This window comes from Lithobates pipiens, unplaced genomic scaffold, assembly GCF_037356315.1.
Source record: "Lithobates pipiens isolate NorthernLeopardFrog02 unplaced genomic scaffold, aLitPip1_a1.2 Scaffold_16, whole genome shotgun sequence".
In the NCBI taxonomy this organism is placed as follows: Eukaryota; Metazoa; Chordata; class Amphibia; order Anura; family Ranidae; genus Lithobates; species Lithobates pipiens.
The window spans coordinates 12,289,846-12,309,430 of record NW_027507748.1 but is presented as its reverse complement, the minus strand read 5'-3'; the positions used below and the strand labels follow the sequence as shown (position 1 = coordinate 12,309,430).

Sequence of the window (19,585 nt, the reverse complement as noted above, 5' to 3'; positions counted from 1 at the left end):
AATTGTAAATTCAAAAAAAATTGAAAACCCAAAAATTCCAAAATCTGAAATAACTAACTAATAATAACTTGATTATTACTTACTATTAAATTATAGCTATTGGAATTTCCTTTCAAATTTGGCTGTTATGCCGCGTACACACGATCGGACATTAATCGGACATTCCGACAACAAAATCTATGGATTTTTTCCGATGGATGTTGGCTCAAACTTGTTTTGCTTACACACGGTCACACAAAGTTGGTCGGAAATTGCGAACGTCAAGAGCGAAGTGACGTACAACACGTACGACGAGCCGAGAAAAATTAAGTTCGATAGCCAGTGGGGCTCTTCTGCTTGATTCCGAGGATGCGTGGAACTTTGTGCCTCGGAATTGTGCACACACGATCGGAATTTACGGATTTTGTTGTTGGAAAATTTGAGATGCAGATCTCAAATTTTGTGTGACGGAAATTCCGATGGAAAATGTCCGATGGAGCCTACACACGGTCAGAATTTCCAAAAAAATCTGCCATCGAACATTTTCCGTCTGAAAATCTGTACGGGGCATTGGTGAACGTAACGAATACGAATTTATCCAAAGTTACGAATTATCCAAAATAACGAATGCCGCCTATGGAAGGGAATAAATGTAATAATAATAAATAACAATAATAAAAACTTTTTTTTATTATTTGTTCTGTTCCATTAGTTTAGATGCGGCATTGGTTATTTTGGATAGTTCGAAACTTCAGATAAATTTGTGTTAGTGAACATAACGAATACAAATTTATCCAAAGTTACGAATTATCCAAAATAACGAATGCCGCCTCTAAACAAATGGAAGGGAACGCATTTAATAATAATAAATAACAATAATAAAAACTTTTTATTATTATTTATTATTAATTTGTCTCGTTCCATTCATTTAGATGCATCATTGGTTATTTTGGATAGTTCGAAACTTCAGATAAATTCGTATTCGTTATGTTCACTAACAGCCAAATTTGAAAGGAAATTCCAATACCTATAATTTAATAGTTAGTAATAAAAACTTATTATTAATATTATAATTATTTTATTATTATTATTATAATATAACTTAGTTATATAACTAAGTTATTATTAGTTATCATTTCAGATTTTCGAATTTACAAATTTTTTCGAATTTACAAATTTTTTCGAATTTACAAATTTTTTCGAATTTACACATTTTTTAATATTCGACTTGACCAATATTCAGAAAAGTTTGTTAAATGGGTTTTCGTTAATTCTGATATTTCCAAATTAACAAATTTGTCGAAATTCGCTAAGAAACAAATTCTGAACTAAAGCAATCACACATGCCTAGTTGCGGCTATGATGCTGCTACATAATCCTGGGAGTGGGGCGGGTATCTTGCATGTGACCGCCCTTTTCCCCAACTATAGTTGTAGGTTGACTGGATATTTGAATTGGCCATCGACAGTCGCAAGTGCAGCTAAGGGAAGTTGACCGGGTAAGATGACTCCCCTGACACCGCTCACAGAACCCCCCCATAGGCTGCATTAGACTCCCGGTGCATTATGGGAGAGATGGCCTACATTCCCATTAGACCCGAACTAAGGAACGTTTTTCAACGAGGAAAAAAGCATCCATGAGGCTCTGGGACTTTGATGTGAGTTTATACAAAGAAGTCAGAGAGCAAAAAAAATGGTTTCCTGGCTGAGGTTACCCCCTCCAGTGGGTACCCCAGCAGGTTACCAGAAAAAAAAAACATGCATAAAAGGAAGGAGTGCCCGACTAAAATATAAGAGAGTCCAAATTAATTTTTCAAGTATTGTCATAAAAAACGGCCAAAGCATTTTGGGGGGTCTGATGAAGGGGGAGTTCCTTTGACTCTTGAAACGCGTTGTTGTTTTTTTAGTACAATACCAATATATAGATTTATTATTTTTTTATCCCTTGTTTTGGCACTCCTCCCTTTAATACATTTTTCAAGGAAGATTTTTTTCACTAGTGCTTTTGAGTTTTTTTTTTTTTTATGTTATGTAAATGTATGCAATGTTATATAAATTTTTCTAGGAGGGGTAAAGGGTGCACTCTTGGAAAAGCACGGAGAGAGGGGAGGAAAGAGAGATTTATGGTAATACTGCACCAGCAATAAAAGTATTCACATGGGGTACTGGAGGTCAGCTGACCTATGTCCGTGTGTGGTAGGTAAGGGGCAGATCATTTCATGAAATGAATCATTACTGCAGGTGATGGTGGATGGCAGTACATCAGTGGTTATTGCTGGAGAGGAGGAGGAGGAGGAGAAGACCGATAGCCCACCAGCTACTGTACCGCAGATTCAACCGGAGACGTATGACTTGCATGCACCCAGGTATGGTGAAACATTCTGCACTTCTATCCGTTGTAACAACATCATTTTATTCCAACCCTACTGATCATGTTTTCGTATATATCACCTCTCCTTGCAGGTTCTTCATTATCAACGCAGATGGCTCAGGTAGTGAACTTCTCCGGAATCGGGAAGTGGAGGATTATCTGGCCTCCTGTTATTGTGACCTTGCAAGGGCTGTCCTGCGAGAGCCCACCCAGGAGGTGCCAGGTGGGTGGAGCTATACCAAATACCACCTCTTGATATAAAGAGTACTGGGGGGGTGTTTGTATAGTCATCATCTGTCTACTCTGCTCATAAATTTAGCAAATATCATCTTGATAATTGTGACCTTGCAATGGCTGTCCTGTGGGAGCCAGCCCAGGAGGTGTCAGGTGGGTGGAGCTATACCAAATTCCACCCCTGATGAATACAGTACTGGAGGAGGAGGTGTTTGTATACTCATCTGTCTACTCTGCCCAAAAATGTATCAAATATCATCTTGATAATTGTGACCTGGCAATGGCTGTCCTGCGAGAGCCCACCCAGGAGGTGCCAGGTAGGCAGGGCTGGACCAAATACCACCTCTAATATGCACATTATAGGGGGGAGGTTAAGCAGGCAGATTGATTACAAGTATGGTTGTTGTTAAGATCTTCCCATAGCTTCCAGTTTGGAGAGTTTTGGTGACAGCGAACATGCTGAATGTGTATATCTCTGGGGTATTATGTCTGTGAAGGCTCTCTAATAGAAGTTGGGCATATTCTTGACTTGTTCTGTAATGTTGAAGATATTTTATAGCTTCTCCAAGCCACTTCTTCAATTGTTATGAGTGTCAGAAACATACCCTAGCATGGGATAATATGTACTCGGCCATTAAATGTATGGGAGTGTAGGAAATATTCTGTATACTCAGCACCATTTCATTGTCTGGGTCATGTAACGACACCTTTCATGGTTCTCAGGAGTCCAGACCATCACAGTCCTGCAGCCGTTCTCACAGACCTCTCCGTGGATAATGAAGAAAGAGTTAAACAACATTGTACCCCCAAACCTCCTCTCCAGAAAGTGGGACACCTTCCCCTCTTCTGAGGTATGTGTAGCTGGACAGAAGAGAATTATTTTTCGGGGATCATTACTGTCCATGGACCCCACTCATTGGCTGCTGTTTTTTTCTCAGCGGAAGACTCCTGGGCCTCCACTAGGGATTGGAATATGGAAAGGCCTTCGTATCGGTGACAGAGAGGTGACAAGAGTTCAGCCACCAATACTCAAGTGCCCCGACGTCCTGAGGATCCGTCAGCTCCGAGAGTATGAACCCATCAACGTGGAGGTGCGGGAAAGGCTGGAGCTGTCACTGAAGGTAACCAATGTCATCCCCGAAAGTTCTGGTCTTACAGAAAGCTGTGTCCCTGCCTCTCAGTTGCATTCTTGCATTGCCACCCTGCATTACCACCCTGTTACATGAGCCTTAAGTGGAGACTACAAGAGGCTGTGCTGACACACATTGTGCTGGCTTGGGCCACTGTTGTTACCATTAGGAAGCCAGGTTGAAGCAACTTTGTGCAACAGACATTGGAGACATTGAAGGCTCATATGAAGCTATGTTAGAAGCTGGGTGGGAACTGTGCACCATACAGCCTCTGCCAGCAACAATCAGAGGACAACACTTACATAGTATTGACAATAGTAACATGATGGGAAAAGGGGAGGGGGAAATTTTGGGACTTTAAATGAGGTCATAGCCTCCATCCCTATCAGATATAAGATATAAAATTAAAAACAAGAGCTAAGCGGGACTTTAAATGAAGTACGGGGTTTTTTATTGAAAAAAAGGAGAAATATTGTTATGCGATTATATGATGCGACAAAATTACATGTATATTAAAGAGGTGCACAGACAGACACATTATTAACATTGACATTTTGTTTTATATAATCTTACTGACCAATACAGAGTAGGTTATAAAAGCGCACCTCCATTATATACATAAGACAACCAAATATGGAAATAAATTAAACAAATAATACAATGTAGGCAACAACTTTGAATCTATGACTTCTTGGTTGTTGCAGTGGATTAGTAAAGAAAAAAACATAGTTGATGCAATTTTTCAAGAATTGATGCTAGTTGAAATTGGGGTACCAAAATACACGGCGATTATTGGCTCTACGCGTTTCGCGGCTTACTACCGCTCGTCAGGAGCAAGCTCGTGATTGGTCTGAAAATACAGAGTAGTGGTAAATTAATGTTTGCAATGATGGAACATGGGGAGATTGAAATACCCCTACCTAGTGGTCACTTACACATAGCCATGCAGTCAAAAGTGCAGCGCCGAAAGCCTAGGCACCCAAAGCGATGATACGGGAGTTGAGGAGGCCCATCCAAGGGCGAGGAGGCCCACAGAATGCACACACAGGCAACCACCGGGACAACAAGGGCGTTTAGTAAGTGAAAACGAATATGGAAATATAAAACTGAGCCTAATGGGTGAAAAAATGCATGGTAAAAACTACAGATAATCTGAGAATTGTGAAAGAAAAATGCGTTGAAAAAAGAAAATGTTGGGGTGGATGTGTGATGAGTGTAGGAGAGGGTTAGCATGGGAAAGGGGGGGAGGGGGAAGAGGGCGGAAGAAAAAGGGGGAAGGAGGGGGAAAGTGGCTGTGTATGACATGACCCAGTCTGAATGCCAGGTGACAGAGTGAGTAGTGACAGAAAAAAGTAAAGAAAGAGGGACATATGGATTGATTGTGCAAAAATGCCTTGTGTGTGGAAAAAACGCGAAAACAAGGGGTGACAGTGTATGGTAGGTGAATAGCCCCAGTTGTTCCGGTCCCGCCTGCCGCCGCCAACCATGGATACAGATATAGTATTGACAATGTTTTGTTCTCTTTGGTCCCCAGCGATACATCGATAAAGTTCTGAAGAAGGAAGAAGATTTACAGGAACTAAATATAAAGGAGCCCAGGACAGAAGAGGAAAAGGGCAAAGCTGCTGATCTACTCATGTTGGTCTTGGTAAGGGGTGGAGAGATATGATGGACACTTGGGTAGAGAAGGGGTGTATGAAGGTTAGGATGGTGCAGGAGAAGCAAACTGAGAAGAAGGTAGTAGGTGGAGGCCACAGTTACCTTGAGCTGGTCCTGGTACCAGGCAGGGATTGGTTGATGGATGGAGAGGGGCAATGAGCATTGGGGTGAAGACAGGATGTACAAATAAAGAGTTGCTGGTTGAAGAGCTAGTGGGAGTGAGTAATCATTACTTTGTGTTGGTGTGGATACCAGGCTGGGATTGAGTGAGGGAGGGTGGGAAAAAGGGATGGCCATTGAGACAAAGAACAAAAACAGGATGGAGAAGAGAAAAACTGAGAAGATAGTAAGACGTGATCACGGTTACTTTGTGCTGGTCCTGGTACCAGGCATGCATTGGGTGAGATGGGAGAGTGTGGGGGAGGGGGGGATAGTCACGGAGTAGAGAAGAGATATATGAAGTTAGCAGTGGTGCAGGAGAGGCAAACTGAGAAACAGGCAGTAAGAGGTCATAGTTACCTTGTGTTTGTCCTTGTACCACACTGGGATGGGTTAAAGGGTGGGGAGTTGGGTGAAGATGAGGGTAGCTGAGAAAGAGTCACCAATGAGAAGAGTTCCTTGTGTGTGTCCTTGTACCAGGCTAGGATGGGTAGGGGTTGGGGAGAGGTCATGGGGAATGGGGTGAAGATGAAGTGGTGCATGAAAGGCAAGGTGAGAAAGAGTCACCAATGAGAAGAGTTGCCTTGTGTGTGTCCTTGTACCAGGCTAGGATGGGTAGGGGTTGGGGAGAGGTCATGGGGAATGGGGTGAAGATGAAGTGGTGCATGAAAGGCAAGGTGAGAAAGAGTCACCAATGAGAAGAGCTGCCTTGTGTGTGTCCTTGTACCAGGCTGGGATGGGTAGGGGTTGGGGAGAGGTCATGGGGAGTGGGGTGAAGATGAAGTGGTGCGAGAAAGAGTCAATGAGAAGAGATCACAGTTGCCTTGTGTGTGTCCTTGTACCAGGCTGGGATGGGTATGGGTTGGGGAGAGGTGATGGGGAGTGGGGGTGAAGATGAAGTGTATGAAATGGTGCAGGAAAGGTAAGCTGAGAAAGAGTCAACGGGAATAGTTCAGTTACCCTGCGCTGGTCCTGGTACTAGTCTGGGATTGGACGAGGGATGGAAAGGTGATGGGCACTAGGGTGAAGAAGGGGTGTATGAAAGTAGTAGTGGTGCAGGAGAGGCAAACTGAGAAGGAGGTAGTGAGAAGTGGTTACTGTTACCTTGTGCTGGTCCTAGGCTGGGATTGGGTACGGAGTGCCACTCACTGGTGGTAAAGGAAGGGCATATGAAAGAAGAAGTGGTGGTGATTATATGATGACCAAAATACTTGAAGTACATAGCTTGTGGTTGACTTGTATCAGGTCCATATCTAAGACGAAACATACAAGGACTGAACCATTCACAACTCCCGTGATGCTGATAAAATCTCCGACGTTGATTGTTCATGAACTGTTCTAATCACTGTTTGTATCAAAGATAACACAAACCGAAAAAAATATACAAATTTTACTTTTGAATTTGCCACAAATGTTGAGGTTTGGCCAGAAGAGGGACACAGGGATTGAAATGCGGATAAACTCCTCTAGATGACCTTTAATGTTATTCCTTCTCATCTGACAGTCACTGCCCGAGTCCCGGGAACCCCCACCAACTCCCAACCTGGAGCTCATTCATGGTAAGGATATTTGATTTTCTCTTGCTGTATAATGGTTTTAATTCTTTGGTGTTAGAGGAGATCTCTAGTTAAAGATCTGACAGGGGATGGGGCTCTGTGTCTGGACCCCTGATGGGATTTAGAAAGGATCAAGGAACCCTTGAGATATCCCTTGCCTCAATTGAGAGTTTGCCTCCATGAGCAGTGTTCTGAAAGGTGCTGGGTCATTCACTCATCAGTTCAGTGCCCCATCCTAGTGCTCATACTCTAACTTTACAGTAAAGATTAAAGGTTGCAAGGCTGCCATGTTACTGCTTGGAGGGGGAGCAGGATTAGCTGTGGTGCTGAGTCAGTCCTGGAGGGGGAGCTGCTAAATCCATTACTGGAAAATAAGCAGAGTACAGTTTTGGGACTTTAAATGAAGCGATCATCAAAGGGGTGCCCGCCTCCATCCCTATCAAAATATAAAGAATGGGGGGGAGGAGGGGAGAAAGAAAGCAAGTGGGACTTTAAATGAAGCACACAGCAAGTAAAAAATTGGTCAAGCGACTAGAAAATGATATTTATTAATATTTCATAATCCATAATCCACCATAAAACATTTTGGGCATCAAGCCTCTATAAGGCGGATCTTGGATAAGCATACAATATAGAAAAATATATCACAATCTGATAGACCCTAACATTTGAAAAAAAACAGCAATGACAATTAATGCATATAGTACACAGGGTCATAATAAATTATATTAAATACAAATAAAATCAAATGATATCTTATTATTCCATGATTAAAGTAGAAAAAAATTGATAAAGGCTCGACGCGTTTCGTGGCACGACAACCGCTCATCAGGAGCAAAATCATGGAGTAAATCTAAAACTGGAAAAGGGGAGTGGGAGGAGCAGGGGAAGTCAATGCTGGGAGAGGGTCCAGGGTGAGCTGAGCTGCTGAGTGAATATTGAAATCAGGATTGGGAGGGGCAGGGGAAACCGAGCTGCCGAGTCACAGCTTGGAAGGGGTAACGGAGGAGCTGAGCTATTGGGTCACTGTTCGGAGGGGGAGCAGAAGTAGCTGTGTATCAGGGTCAATGCTAGCACAGGGTGCAGGAGGAGCTGAGCTGCTGAGTCACTACTGGAATGAGGAGCGGGAGGAACAGGGGAAGCTGGGCTGTTAAGTCACTGCTTGGAAGGGGTAGAAGGGGAGCTAAGCTATTGGGCCATTACTGAGAGGGGGTGGAGCAGGAGGAGCTGTGCATTGGAATCAGTGCCGGGAGAGAGTGCAAGGTGAGCTGAGCTGCTGAGTCACTACAGGAATGAGGAGTCTGAGGAGCAGGGGAAGCTGAGCTGCTGAGTCACTACAGGAATGAGGAGTGTGAGGAACAGGGGAAACTGAGCTGCTGAGTCACTACAGGAATGAGGAGTGTGAGGAGCAGGAGAAACTGAGCTGCTGAGTCACTACAGGAATGAGGAGTGTGAGGAGCAGGGGAATCTGAGCTGCTGAGTCACTGCTTGGACAGGGGTATCGGGGGAGCTGAGCTATTGGTTACTACTGGGAGCAGGGTGAGCTAAGCTGCTGAGTCACTACTGGAATGAGAAGTGGGAGGAGCAGGGGAAGCTTAGCTGCTGAGTCACTGCTTGGAAGGGGTAACAGGAGGAGCTGAGCTATTTATTGGGTCACTGTTCGGAGGGGGAGCAGAAGGAACTGTGCATCAGGGTCAATGCTGGGACAGGGTTCAGGGTGAGCTGAGCTGCTGAGTCACTACTGGAATAAGGAGCAGGGGAAGCTGGACTGTTGAGTCACTGCTTGGAAGAGTTAGAAGGGGAGCTAAGCTATTGGGCCACTGCTGGGAAGGGGGGGGGAGCAGGAGGAGCTGTGCATCAGGGTCAATGCTGGGACAGGGTGCAGGGTGAGCTGAGCTGCTGAGTCACTACTGGAATGAGGAGTGTGAGGAACAAGGGAAGCTGGGCTGTTGAGTCACTGCTTGGAAGGGGTAGAAGGGGAGCTAAGCTATTGGGCCATTGCTGGGGGGGGGGGAGCAGGAGGAGCTATGCATCGGAATCAATTCCGGGAGAGAGTACAGGGTAAGCTGAGCTGCTGAGTCATTACTGGAATGAGGAGTGTGAGGAGCAGGGGAAGCTGAGCTGCTGAGTCACTGCTTGGAAGGGGTATCAGGGGGAGCTGAGCTATTGGTTACTACTGGGAGCAGGAGGAGCTGAGCTGCTGAGTCAATGCTAGGAGGGGTAAAGCTAGAACTTCTGAGTCAGTGTTGGGAGGGGAGAGCAAGGGAAGCTCAGCTGCTAAGAGACCCAACCTGAGTAACTTCTGTGCTTCTGCTGTCAAATTTGAGGATGAATTACTGCACAGTGTCTGAAGCTACAGGGGTTAGTGAGTGCTTGTTCTAAAGGGATGGGTTAAAGGGTGGGGAGTTGGGTGAAGATGAGGGTAGCTGAGAAAGAGTCATCAATGAGAAGAGCTGCCTTGTGTGTGAATTACTGCACAGTGTCTGAAGCTACAGGGGTTAGTGAGTGCTTGTTCTAAAGCTCATTTACTTATATGAAGGATATTCATTCAAGCATGTACATTAAGTTGAAGCTTTTCTTGTTTCCAGGAGATATCACCAGTCTGTATGAGAACGCCGTGTCTCCTTCACCACCCCCTCCCCCGCCGATGGCCAAACCTCAGCGGAGCGTGCAGGACTGGGATGAACTCAGGTAACAGTCATGGAGTCTCATCTTTACTGTAATTATTAGAGCCCATTCCAGTGATACTTTTTAGTTCACATTGTCTTTTTATTGGAGTTTTCTCAAGTATAGAAAATAAATGGTTGTTACGTAGAACTGTAGGTCAGAAAGTACAAAATGATTCAGGCGCATAGAATATCTGCCGGAGGAAGCATTTCCTCACACTCCTCCGCAGTGTTCTATCGAATGGTGCCCGCTGTGGAAAAGTGCCCACGCATGCGAAAGGGCACTCCAGCTGATTTCTCGATCAGCTGGCGTGACGTCACCATAGCGCACGCGCACATCGTAGGAGGCATTTTTCTTTGGGAGATACAATTTGACTGGCACAACTGAAAGCTATGCAAACACTGGGGGGAACTACGGTCTTTCTCTGCTCTTTGCATAGCATTCAACTGTGCCTGTCAAATGGTATCTCCCATAGAACAAAAAAATGCATCCTACGATGTGCGCATGCGCCATGGTGACGTCACACAGCTGGAATGACCTTCCGTACTGCACATGCGTGGGCACTTTTCGATGGTGGGCACTATTCGATAGAACACCGGCACCAAATTTGAAAAGACCAAAGTGCCCCTCCCCCAATTGAATGTGAACTAATTCAGCAGTACAAGTTGCCATTTTTGCTACCCCTCTCTCCTGCTAAAGTGCCCACGGCAGCCACCTCTTCTACCTATCCCTCAGCCGGGCCCCGAGGACACATTTATCGATCGTCTTGTTGTGTCTGTACACAATGATAGAGATCCTTAGACATTCCTCGGCTAAGTATAATGTCCCCAACACCACAATTATGAAATCTGTGCCTGCAACTCTGCACATCTGTGTCCTATAATCCCTCTCTTCACACATGGTCACCATCTGAGCCAACTTGTCCCAACTTGGAGAATTCCCTGTGTGAGCCTGCCAGACACTGTCATATACGTTGTGTATTGATGACACCTGGGGGGGGGGGGGGGGGGCGTTATTAGGTCATGAATACAGTAGATCAGAATAGAGCTTGTTTCCGCTGTGTTGTATTAGGCTAAGTAAAATCCATTATTGGCTGTGGATGGTGATTTATATTTTCTATACAGACCATCCTGGATTTGAGCAGACACACAAATCTGATGAATAGGCTCAGACTGAATGTCCAGCAGTCTAGTTAAGCTCTATTGATTGAGCAGGTGTGCATAACAGAGATCCGAGCCGCAGTACTAGGTATTAACCAGCAGATGGCCAAAGGCTTTAAAGGGGTTGTAAACCCTCATGTTTTTTCACTATAATGTAGAGCTACACGATTCTGGCCAAAATGAGAATCACAATTTTTTATTTTTTTTGCTTAGAATAAAAAGATCACGATTCTCGTGACATAAAATCTTTCACATTATAGAAAAAAAAATGTGCTAACTTTACTGGTAATTTTTTTCTTTTTTTTTTTAATTCATTAAAGTAATTTTTTCCCAAAAAAATTGAATTTAAAAGACTGCGTGACATAAAAATACAATGTGACATAAAAATATGTGACATAAAATATTGCAACAACCACCATTTTATTCTCTAGGGTGTCTACTACAAAAAATATGTATAACGTTTGGAGGTTCTAAGTAATTTCCTAGCAAAAAATGTTTTTTTAACTTGAAACCCAAAAATGTCAGAAAAAGGTTTAGTGTTTAAAGAGGAAGTAAACCCTGATGAGTTTACTTCTTCTTTCATTCCCTGCAAAGGCAAAGCATAATGGACTACTATGCATCGCATCGCATCGCATAGTAGCCCATTATGTGTCACTTACCTGACACAGGAGCCAGCGAAGTCGCCGCTGTCCCCTGTAGTCCGCCGCATCCATCTTGTTGGTGGGGTCTCGCAGCTCCGCCGCTGTCATTCGGCGAAGCCACGATGACGTCACTCCCGCGCATGCGCACGGGAGTCGACACACGCGGCAGCTCCATTCTTGGAAATGCCGTGCTCAGTGCGCCGTAGACAGCGGTGCCCGTTTTCGGGCAAATATCTCCTAAACCATATAGGTTTAGGAGATATTGCTTGGACCTACAGGTAAGCCTTAATCTAGGCTTACCTGTTGGTCAAAGTGGTTTGTAAGGGTTTACAACCACTTTAAGTGGTTAAACTTTTTTCACTTACACACAAAGTCTCTTCCATTGACAAATTGTTACAATGTTTATACTTAAGTTCAGCTGATAAAGAATGTTGTGATTCCTGGCAGACTGCCCGTTTTTTTTTTTTTGAGGGCTGTGACTTCAGCAGAGCAGAGAGAATTCTTTGTATAGAAAGAATCGTGAAACACTTTAGTCAAGATCGCAATAACGAACGATTCTTGACGATTAATTGTGCAGCTCTACTTTAATGCATCCTATGCATTATGGTGAAAAAAAAATTCTGGCAGTGACCAACCCCCCCCCCCCCCCCCCATTTTTAGTCACCTGAGTCCTGTAATTCCCACACTCTTCCCCTTTGCCCATTATCTTGGCTCTTGATTGAATAGATTGATAGCAGCGCAGCCATTGGCTCCCGCTGCTTCCAATCAAATCCAATGACTGGGGGGGGGGGGCCGGGGGGGCGAGTCTGGCATTCTGCATCTATAGACGCAAATGCTGGACTTGGGAGTGCGCCCGCAAGGTAACCCCCCGGGAGAGCGCTTCTCCTAGCGGGTTATACGGGGAGGAGCAACCAGTACCGCTGGGGGACCCCAGAAGAAGAGGATCGGGGCCACTCTGTGCAATAAGAACTGCACAGTGGAGGTAAGTATGATATGTTTGTTATTTAAAGCGGTAGTAAACCCGCTATTTTTTTTTTTTTTTTTTAACACCTGCAAAGCAAAAGGCATAATGAGCTAGTATGCACCGCATACTAGCTCATTATGAAATACTTACCTTAGAACGAGGCCCCGACATCTGGCACGATCCACGCCAAGGGAGCTGACATGCTCCCTCGGCGTTTCTTCCGGGTATAGCGGCTCCGGCGCTGTGAGTGGCCGGAGCCGCGATATCGTCACTCCCGCGCATGCGCGTGGGAGATTTCATTCCGGCCGGCCGGACACTGCCGGATTTTCAGGCCGAGAATCCCCTCGTGCGCATGCGCCGCTGCAGTCAGCGGCGCATACCGAGGGGAATATCTCCTAAACCACGGTTTAGGAGATATTTTTTTTACTTACAGGTAAGCCTTATTATAGGCTTTCCTGTAGGTAAAAGTAAAAAAAAAAGAGTATACAACCACTTTAACCACTTGGGTACCGCGCTATTGCCGAATGACGGCATTAGCGCGGACCTAGATTTCCGGGACTACGTCTATTGACGTTGTCCCGGTTACGAGCGGCCTGCGCGCCCCCTGAGGGGCGCGCGCGGCGCGCTCTGTGATCGGCGAGTCCGTGAGACTCGCCTGATCACCGATCCGTGTAAGGGGTCGATCCCGACCCCTTATCACGTGATCAGCTGTCAGCCAATGACAGCTGATCATGTGATAGAACGGAGCCGGTAATCGGCTAGTATTCCTCCTCGCGCTGACAGCCGATCACCGGTCGTGATCGGGACATCAGTCCCGATCACGGCCAGCAATGCAAGGCACCACATGCCACCTGCCAGTGCCCACCTGCCTCCCGCAGTGCCATCCTGAAGTATAACTAAAAGTAAAAGTAAGTGCCCCCCGTCTGTGCCCATAGTGCCCACAGTGCCACCCACAGTGCCACCCCACAGTGCCACCCCACAGTGCCACCCCACAGTGCCACCCACAGTGCCACCCAATCTGCCTCAAAGGTGCTGCACCCCAGTGCCGCCCATCAGTGCCCAGCAGTGCCGCCCATCAGTGCCCAGCAGTGCCACCTATCAGTGCCACCTATCAGTGCCCATCAGTCCCATCTATCTGTGGTACCTATCAGTGCCAATCCGTGCCACCCATCCGTGCCACTTATCCGTGCCACCCATCCGTGCCATCTTATCTGTGCCCATCTTTGCCCATCAGTGCCGCCTTATCTGTGCCCATCGGTGCCGCCTTATCTGTGCCTATTAGTGCCGCCTTAACTATGCCTATCAGTGCCCACCAGTGCAGCCTATCAGTGCCCACCAATGCAGCCTATCAGTGCCCACCAATGCAGCCCATCAGTGCCCACCAATGCAGCCTATCAGTGCCGCCTTATCAGCGCACTTCAATGAAGGAGAAAAATGACCCGTTTGCAAAATTTTATAACAAACTATTAAAACATGATTTTTTTTTTTTTTTTTTTGCATCTTTTTTTGTTTGTTTAGCAAAAAATAAAACTCCCAGCTGTAACTAAATACCACCAAAAGAAAGCTCTATTTGTGGGAAAAAAATGATAAAAATTTCATTTGGGTACAGTGTTGTATGCCCGCGCAATTGTCATTCAAAGTGCATCAGCGCTGAAAGCTGAAAATTGGTCTGGGACTGAGGGGGGTTTAAGTGCCCAGTAAGCAAGTGGTTAAAGAAAAAAAGAAAAAAAAAAAAAAAAAGATTTACAATCACTTTAACCACTTAAGCCCCGGACCATTTGGCTGGCCAAAGACCAGAGCACTTTTTGCGATTCGGCACTGCGTCACTTTGACTGACAATTGCGCGGTCGATTACAGGGAGCTGTGATCAGTGACACTGTCACTAGGCAGAACGGGGAAATGCTTGTTTACATCAGCATTTCCCCCCGTTCTTCAGCTCCGTGAGACGATCGCGGGTTTCCCCGTGGACATCGAGTCTGCGGGACCTGCGATCACACTCGCGGAGTTCGCGGCAGGGTCGCACGTTGCCGGCGGCATGCACGCGACCACACGGCGGCGAATTCAAAGGGACGTACAGGTACGCCCATTTGCGCAGCCATGCCATTCTGCCGACGTATATGTACATACGGCGGTCGGCAAGCGGTTAAGAACGAACATTACACTTTCAAATTTAAACCATGGATTTGGTCCCCTGTCTTTTCAGATTTAGACCTGGGGGGGGGGGGGGGGGGGGGCAGAGGCACTTCAGGTTCGGGGGACCCTTTATACAAAGAATTGGTTTACGGTCTTGATGAGTCACATTTTTAAAATGCATGACACAATTTTCGTTTTCGTTTCATTCTTTTTTTTTTTTTTTTTTTTTTATTGTAAATTCAAAAATTCTGAATTTTTAAAATTCTGAAATTTAAACATTCTGGAATTAGAAAATTCGAGAATTCAGAAGTTTGGAAATCCGGAAATAAGAAAGAAAATCCGAAAATTAGAAATAACTATTAAATTATAGGTATTGGAATTTCCTTTCAAATTTGGCTGTTGGTGAACGTAACGAATACGAATTTATCTGAAGTTACGAATTATCCAAAATAAAAAAATGCTGCATCTAAACAAATGGAACAAATTATTAATAATAATAAATAATAATAATAATAAAAAGTAATTTGTTACGTTCCATTCGTTTAGATACGGCAGTTTGTTATTTCAGATAATTCGTAACTTGGGATAAATTCGTATTTGTTACATTCACCAACAGCCAAATTTGAAATGAATTTCCAGTACCTATAATTTAATAGTTTAGTAATCGTTAAGTTATTAGTTATTATTTCAGATTTTCCAATTTTTTTGGTACTTGAATTTTCTAATTTTAATTTTAGAATTTTTGGGATTTTCATTCTTATTTTTGGACTTTCGCATTTAGAATTTTAGAATTTAGTATTTTTGAATTTCAGAATTTTTGAATTTTCGGATTTTAGAGTTTCAGCAATTTTTAAAATTTTCGTATTTTTGGGGATTTTCGAATTCCCGAATATTCGAATTTCTGAAAATTTGGAACAATTCGTTAAACGGTTTTTCGTTAAGTCAGATACTTTCGACTTAATGAATTTGTCGAAATTCGATAAAAAACTAATTTGTAACAAAACTAATTGCACATGTCTACATGACACTACGTCATTTTGAGGTCACACACACACACACAGGCATTCATAGCGCTCTATGTGTGGTTTGCTTGAATTCCATTTTTGAAAAACTATATTACATATACCAGTCCAGAGTTTTATAGATGATGGCCGGCAAAATATTACTTCCCAAGATACATTTAATAGAGGAAAGTACGTTTTTTTTTATTGTATATTTTATATTGTTTATTTTATATATAATTTTTTAGATAGTTTTTTTTATAATGTATATTAACCCTTTTGCCCCTTATAAATCCGGCCACCTGCACCAGTTTCTATTTCACAGTGAAATAGAAATTAGCACAGGTCTGCAACTGAATACCAGAGGGAATATGGCAGTTTTCTATATAGAAAACTGACGTAGATCTCCGGCATTTAGAGGAGGGAACTGCTGCCAATCTTTCTGATCACAGCAATCCTCTTAGCAGTGACATTATACATCACTAATGGGTCCTTCAACCCCTCTAGTCATGCATAGTAAGTAGGGTTGCACCTATACCACTTTAAGACAGAGTACAAGTACTGATACTTTTTTTTCCAAGTACTCGACCATACTGATACCTTTTTTTAAAGTGATGTTTTTCAAAGCACAATACAGACTAACAATATCTTTTTTTATAATTATGAAGACTGAAGGGCACTGATTTGCAACACTGATAGGTGGCACTAACTGATGGGCACTGATTTGCAGCACTGACAGGTGGCAGTGACTGATGGGCACTGATTTGCAGCACTGATAGGTGGCACTAACTGATGGGCACTGATTTTCAGCACTGACAGGTGGCACTGACTGATGGGCACTGATTTTCAGCACTGACAGGTGGCACTGACTGATGGGCACTGATTTGCAGCACTGACAGTTGGAACTGACTGATGGGTACTGATTTGTAGCACTGACAGGTGGCACTGACTGATGGGCACTGATTTGCAGTACTGATAGGTGGCACTGACTGGTGGCACTGACTGATGGGCACTGATTTGCAGCACTGATAGGTGGCACTGACTGATGGCCACTGATTTGCGGCAAAGAGGTGTGGCACTTATGGGCACTGATATGTGGCACTTACTGATGGGCACTGATATGTGGCACTGACTGATGGGCACTGATATGTGGCACTGACTGGGCACTGATTTGCAGCACTGATAGGTGGCACTTATGGGCACTAATACGTGGCACTTATGGGCAATGATAGGGCGAACTGATTGGTAGCAGTGTCAAGTGATGGTTTTCAAAGCACAATACAGACTAACAATATCTTTTTTATAATTATGAAGACTGAAGGGCACTGATTTTTCAGCACTGACAGGTGGCACTGACTGATGGGCACTGATTTGCAGCACTGATAGATGGCACTGACTGATAGGCACTGATTTGCAGCACTGACAGTTGGAACTGACTGATGGGTACTGATTTGCAGCACTCATAGGTGGCACTGACTGATGGCCACTGATTTGCAGCACTGATAAGTGGCACTGACTGATGGCCACTGATTTGCGGCAAACAGGAGTGGCACTTATGGGCACTGATATGTGGCACTTACTGATGGGCACTGATATGTGGCACTGACTGATGGGCACTGATTTGCAGCACTGATAGGTGGCACTTATGGGCACTAATACGTGGCACTTATGGGCAATGATAGGGCGAACTGATTGGTAGCAGTGGCGCTGAAATGCAGCACTGATAATTGCTGGCAGCCTAGCATGATAAAATTAAATCGATGTAGAGTATACAAGAGCCCATCTTGATACACCCTGCACTTGACCTCAGTAAACCTAGTCAGAATGCAGCAGCGGACATCTTGTTACACCCAGCCCTTATAGTTAGTGAACTATATGGGCTGGGTGTAACAAGATGTCCGCTGCCGCCTTTTGACTGCAGGCTACTAAGACAGGGTGTGCCAAGATGAGCGTTGCGGTGTACAGTCTCTGACGGAGACTAGGGCCGTCACTTCCGTTAATGATCCTGATGGCTCGGGTCACCGATTCTGATGGGCGGCACATGCGGCTGCAACCCATACCCCTGGCCCATAAGCTTACTTTCCACTGCAAGGACTCGCTCTCACTGTGCCAGGATTCGCGCTCCACTCCGCCTTCTCTGCCCACTACGCCCACTGACTTCTGGGAGAATCTGCATGTAAAAGTTATCGGGCGAAGCATTTGCTCGAGTACAAGTACTCGGGCAAATACTCGGCATCGGCTCTGATACCAGTATCGATATCTGTGCAACCCTAATAACTGTTTTTAAAAAAATGTTAACCTGTTTGTGAACCCTTACCACCCCCTAGAAAAATTTCGTAAAAATTTCGATTTTTCATACATATATACTTTTTTTCATAGGTATATACTGTGTGTGTGTGTATATATATATATATATATATGTGTGTGTGAATAACATCAAAAAGTTCAGATATTTCAGTAATTCAACTCAAAAAGTGAAACTCATATATTCTATATAGATATGTTATACACAGAGTTATATATTTCAAGCATTTTTTTCTTCTCATTTTGATGATTATGCCCCAAAATTCATCATCTCAGAAAATTAGAATAATGTGAAAAAGTTGAATGTTGTAGACTCCTGATGTTTCGCTCTAATCAGCTAATTAATTCAAAACACCTGTAAAGGTTTCCTGAGCCTTTAAAGCAGGGGTAGACAACCTGGTGGCCCTCCAGCTGTTGCAAAACTACAAGTCCCATCATGCCTCTGGGAGTATTTGTAACTGCCAGCCTTGCAATGCCTCATGGGAAATGTAGTTAAAGCCATTGACACCCTCCACAAGGAGGGTAAGTCACAAAAGGTCATTGCTAAAGAAACTGGCTGTTCACAGAGTGCTGTATCCAAGCATATCAATGGAAAGTTTAGTAGAAGGAAAAAGTGTGGTAGAAAAAGGCGCACAAGCAACAGGGATAACCGCAGCCTGAAGCAAAGGCCATTCAAGAATTTGGGGGTAGACAACCTGGGGGTCCTCCAGCTGTTGCAGAACTACAAGTCCCATCATGCCTCTGGGAGTAACTGTAACTGCCAGCCTCGCAATGCCTCATGGGAAATGTAGTTCCACAACAGCTGGAGTGCCCCAGGTTGCCTACCCCTGCTTTTAAATGGTCTCAGTCTTGTTCAGTAGGTTACACAATAATGGGGAGGACTGCTGACTGTTGTCCAGACGACAGCCATTGACACCCTCCACAAGGAGGGTAAGTCACAAAAGGTCATTGCTAAAGAAACTGGCTGTTCACAGAGTGCTGTATCCAAGCATATCAATGGAAAGTTTAGTAGAAGGAAAAAGTCTTGTTCAGTAGGTTACACAATCATGGGGAGGACTGCTGACTGTTGTCCAGAAGACAGCCATTGACACCCTCCACAAGGAGGGTAAGTCACAAAAGGTCATTGCTAAAGAAACTGGCTGTTCACAGAGTGCTGTATCCAAGCATATCAATGGAAAGTTTAGTAGAAGGAAAAAGTCTTGTTCAGTAGGTTACACAATCATGGGGAGGACTGCTGACTGTTGTCCAGAAGACAGCCATTGACACCCTCCACAAGGAGGGTAAGTCACAAAAGGTCATTGCTAAAAAAAACTGGCTGTTCACAGAGTGCTGTATCCAAGCATATCAATGGAAAGTTTAGTAGAAGGAAAAAGTGTGGTAGAAAAAGGCGCACAAGCAATAGGGATAACCGCAGCCTTGACAGGATTGTGAAGCAAAGGCCAATCAAGAATTTGGGGGTGATTGACAAGGAGTGGACTACGGCTGGTCTTAGTTCCTCAAGAGCCACCACACACAGACGTATCCGGGACATGGGCTACAACTGTCGTATTCCTTGTGTCAAGCCACTCCTGAACCAGAGACAACATCAGAAGCGTCTTACCTGGGATAAGGAGAAAAAGGACTGGACT

The 19,585-nt window shown here is 44.5% G+C and overlaps 1 protein-coding gene across 1 annotated transcript in view; it reads left to right on the top strand.

The window, feature by feature from the left end:
* The window catches only part of SPAG17 (sperm associated antigen 17), a 290,551-nt gene that overhangs the window by 234,304 nt on the left and 36,662 nt on the right, over positions 1-19,585 (top strand). Inside the window, exons 32-38 of the mRNA XM_077479578.1 lie at positions 2,220-2,344; positions 2,442-2,572; positions 3,307-3,434; positions 3,522-3,704; positions 5,248-5,361; positions 7,036-7,090; positions 9,676-9,778. Coding sequence (XP_077335704.1) covers positions 2,220-2,344; positions 2,442-2,572; positions 3,307-3,434; positions 3,522-3,704; positions 5,248-5,361; positions 7,036-7,090; positions 9,676-9,778 — 839 coding nt within the window. The remainder of the gene's footprint in view (positions 1-2,219; positions 2,345-2,441; positions 2,573-3,306; positions 3,435-3,521; positions 3,705-5,247; positions 5,362-7,035; positions 7,091-9,675; positions 9,779-19,585) is intronic.